This window comes from Nicotiana attenuata, chromosome 7 (genome assembly GCF_001879085.1).
Source record: "Nicotiana attenuata strain UT chromosome 7, NIATTr2, whole genome shotgun sequence".
Taxonomy (NCBI): Eukaryota; Viridiplantae; Streptophyta; class Magnoliopsida; order Solanales; family Solanaceae; genus Nicotiana; species Nicotiana attenuata.
Window position 1 is genome coordinate 4905408 of NC_031995.1, and position 4293 is coordinate 4909700.

Genomic DNA, 4293 nt, shown 5'->3' on the forward strand with positions numbered 1-4293 from the left:
AATAAGATGAAACTAGATTTATTATTACAGCAAAGCTGATTGTGTGTGTCGTGGTGTGTGTGTGTGTGTGGGTGTGTGTGTGTGTGTGTGTGTGTGTGTGTGTGTGTGTGTGTGAGAGAGAGAGAGAGAGAGAGAACATTTCGACAAACCAAGCAGATTTAGTGTATATTTAAGAAAGACCATAGCACACTTTCTATTGGTACCAAAAAAAGAAAAAAGACCATAGCAAACGGGTATCCAAAAATTCAGATTAGATGCAAAATCATCTTGGTATTTAACCATGTGAATTCAGTATATCCCACCATAACCATGTGATAAGGAGGAATTTCTTATAACATTAAAATCCTTTCAGAGGAGCACAACAGTGTGAAATGAAGCCAAAGGTTCAAGATAAATTACAGAATATCTTACTGCATAATTAGCTTTTCCTTTTGTAAGAAATTCACCAAAATAAGGAGTCAAATTGACTATCATATTAAGGAATTTCTCGTTCATTGAGAAATAAATATCTCATTATGCGCATTAAGCACATACCGTCAACCCAGCAAATGAAACTGAAAGTTTTGGTATCGGAGTAGTATGTTTTATTCATTCAAAGAGAATACAATTTACTAGAAAAACAAATCAATGAAAAGGAAAATAATCCATTGATTCTAAATAGTCTAGAATTCTAATCTAAAACCAATCCCTAAGAATCTGAAACTTTCCTAACTTATCTGATCTGATTTGATCCCATATGATCATAATCAGATAATGCAAATCAACACTATCAGAAATTTTCGTAACTTATATGATCTAATTTAATCCAACTTGATCATGATCAGATAAGTTGAAACCAACTGGCGTACCCCCAACTATAACTACTAGTTGAGGCAGGTGTAACCCATACAGTCAGCAACTACTGATGCCCCTTCATATTTGGGCAAAAAGTGATGGGGAAAAGCCAGAAGCATGACCAAAATGTTTACTGCAGTTACTCGCACATGTCAAGATTATGCAAAGAAATAATAAGCTCCTCAGCAAGCGTTTTCACAAAGAAAACACATTAATGCCATTGGGGTTAAATCAGTTTAAAAATTAAGAAAGAACACTGATTAGATGTGAAAAGGTGCAAAAGGAGAAGTTCAGTTTACCTGCCTTTTTTTTTTTTTTTTGAGAATGAAGTTAGTTTACCTGCTTGTGATCCTTGTAGAACAGTTCCACGTGTCATTGCAATACCCCATCCACCATTCGGACCAGACTGTTCCACAGCAACTGAAACTGCAACTGCATCACCTCTTTCGACATGAGCACTGCATGCCAAAACACCAGGCACATAAACCTGGTTGCATGATAAGTGATAAGATTAATCTATAATTTAATTAAAGTACGTGCACTCTTTACGAAAAAATTCTAGCAAATTAAAGAAGTAAGATCTTCTGGTGTTCCCATGCCATTGTTTTTGTAACACTGCAGCCTTGCAGGGACATGTGTCTAATGTCCATATGATTGTGCCCCTATAGGCAGAAACTAAAATGCATAACATCAAGTGATATTGAAGATCAAGGTGTCATTTATTTACATAGATTCATCTTAAACCAGTGGATAGATGGAGAAGATTGGTCAAGTTACTATTTGAAGTACCAGTCCGAATTTGCACCCCTGAATAAACCAGGATAAATTAAGAAAAGAAAGAAGAGAAGAATAAATAACTGAATATGATAATCACATGATTGCATGACCTTAATTGTTAGAAGACTTGCAGTTTATACAACAGCACACTTCCGTCTTCTATTTTGATTTTTTCCTTCTTCTTTTTTTTGACAAGTTCTTTTCCAATATACTTCATGAAAATACTTCCAAATGAAACTAGAGATTGAATTCCAGAACCAAAACAACTCAATTGAGAGTTCTGTGACTGGTCTAGCGGAAGGTCAACCAGTGGTTGATAGGCCATTCCCTCCCTATCCGCTCTTGATCCCTCATCCACTAATCTGCTGTTACTGATACATTCAAGCCATAGACTGTCCATTTCTTTGTCTTATCAGCGCAAGATTTAGATTTTAGGCTGCAATGTTGTTGAAAGCAAAGGCAAGAATGTTGTCGGGACAGTAAGTGTTTTAACATAATAGACAAGATATTAGGTAAGGATGTACAACTCTCAGACACTCTCATATACCGGCCACAGCATCATGTATTTTCATGCTGCGTAGCTAAGCTGCAATCCAGATAACATAAACACACAACAAATCACTTGGTAAAAGTTAGAAAATCCCATCTTGTTTTAGCATTTTTTCATCCTGCCATCTACAGGTTGAAATATAACTATTATCCATGTTGAATCGGGAGAAAACACTGGACCTCTCCAATTCACTAATTCCTATAGCTGATCGAGTTTATATAAGTGCTGAAAAACTCACTTCACTTGGGCACCACGAAGAACTGCCTCTGCACACTTCCGGCTCACAATTACCTCCTTAAGAGGCTTGCCTTCGTTGTACCCATAATGAATAGCATGTGGTCCTGAACCTTTAACAAAAACTACATAATCCAGGCCAGGAAATTGACACTTTGAGATACTATTGATGGTCTTAGAAGACTCGGCACTTCCAATGCTCTCTAGGGTTGTCTTGCAACAATTATCTGGCTTCCATGTGGTAGCAGATTCTTGAACTACGACATCAGGCATTCCTCTTTCCTTAAAAATTTCCAAAAGCTTCTCTATAACAGCATCACTTGTTGATTTGAGTGTATTCACATGGATACAAGAGTAACATGATGGGCGCCTAAGAAAAGCATTAGACTTTGAATATTAGAAGGAAACGACTACATGAAAGGGAAATATACGTAAAGCTTTTTGGGCTAGAGTTCAAGCATTCAATATCACGAACAAAGCAAAGAAACAGGTTGAGACACACAGTTGGAAACAAGCAGGGGCGCCTCCACGGAATTGGTAGCCTAAAGTCAAACCATATTAAGAGGCATTATACTTATTTCATAAAGTTCACGTACTAATGAGACAAAAGGACTTCTTGATCTATGGGGTCAATCAAACGAGACAAGAGAAATAGGCAAGATGGAGACAAAGGTTTTAAGAAGAAAATTTATTGTAATTCACGCATCATCTGAACAACCTCAATCAAATTTGAAAGAAGCATAAACTTTGGAACTTTTTACTAATGATAATTAAATAAATTATATGTTATGCATAATAATACGTAGTACTTTTAGCGCCTTCAATCTTGGGGGGCCTAACGTGATGGCTTCAATGACCTTGCCATTGAGCCGACTCTGGAAACAAGAAGAAACCATAAAAATCATAACACTCGGAAGCCAGTTTTGACAGAGATTGAACTCACGGCTCAACTCTATTTCGTCAAATGTAAGAACTTTTTTATCAACTCAAGTGACAGATGGTAAATTGGCTATACGCATATGTAAAGCTGAAATGGAAGGTAGATGAGGCAAATAGCATACGTGAGGGCAGCAGAAATACGAGAAAAATGATCAGCTCCGTAAGCTTTGATGAAGTATTCTTCAACCATGGGGTTCCACTTCAAGGTTGGGCCGTAACGGTAACGCGTGGAGTGATCCATCTACACGTGAATGAACACTTACACAACGTCACCATAAGTTGTATATCAATGATAAGGGCAGAGAAAGAGAGTTAGTTACCTGAGAAATGGGAGTGAAGAAGCTTCTATGAATGGCTTTGATGAAGTTCCTCCCTTTCTGCATTCATTCAATTTACAGGCGGAGGGGGGAAAGTGCTTTCCAAACCGTTGCGATGTTTATATACGAACCCGCAACATGTGAACTCGGGTCATGTTCAAGCACGAGCCTACCAAGTTTATTTAGGAATCATTAAACAAATAGCCGGCCGGATTAATTATTTTTTTTTAGCCAGTATACATAGATTATATACTCATTATATATAAATTATACATGATATATATATATATATATATATCCATTATTTATATTTAACTTAAGCGATTGGATGAACAACAATATTTCATTCTTGTGGCAGTTACCTATTCTTCAGAGCGATTGGCTGAGATTTACATTTGCAAGATCGTCCGACTTTACGGTATGCCCGTGTCTCATTTCTAATCGAGATACGCTGTTCACATTGCACTTCTGGAGGGCACTACAATATTAGTATATTTGGAAGTTAAAGGTAACAATTATTCTACATATTAAGGTTAAATGTGATTTCACCATGTTATTCTAAAGTTTCTTGATTTTAAAAATCATGGTTCTAATGGGAGAAATTCAAAAATAGTCAGATTTACAAGTGGTCATTTAAAAATA

At 36.7% G+C, this 4293-nt stretch overlaps 1 protein-coding gene across 3 annotated transcripts in view; it reads right to left on the reverse strand.

The window, feature by feature from the left end:
• LOC109228584 (putative methyltransferase NSUN6) overlaps positions 1-3741 on the reverse strand; it is a 38591-nt gene extending 34850 nt beyond the window's left edge. For 2 of the 3 annotated variants that reach the window (XR_002068402.1, XM_019393724.1), the window contains exons 1-4: positions 3655-3741; positions 3457-3575; positions 2400-2765; positions 1174-1292 (exon numbers count right to left, since the gene is read on the reverse strand). Coding sequence is in view for 2 of the 3 variants with exons in the window: in XM_019393724.1 (XP_019249269.1) it covers positions 1174-1292; positions 2400-2765; positions 3457-3575; positions 3655-3717 (667 nt within the window). In the remaining variant the exon portion in view is untranslated. The remainder of the gene's footprint in view (positions 1-1173; positions 1293-2399; positions 2766-3456; positions 3576-3654) is intronic. The other variant, XM_019393725.1, reaches the window with a different exon arrangement.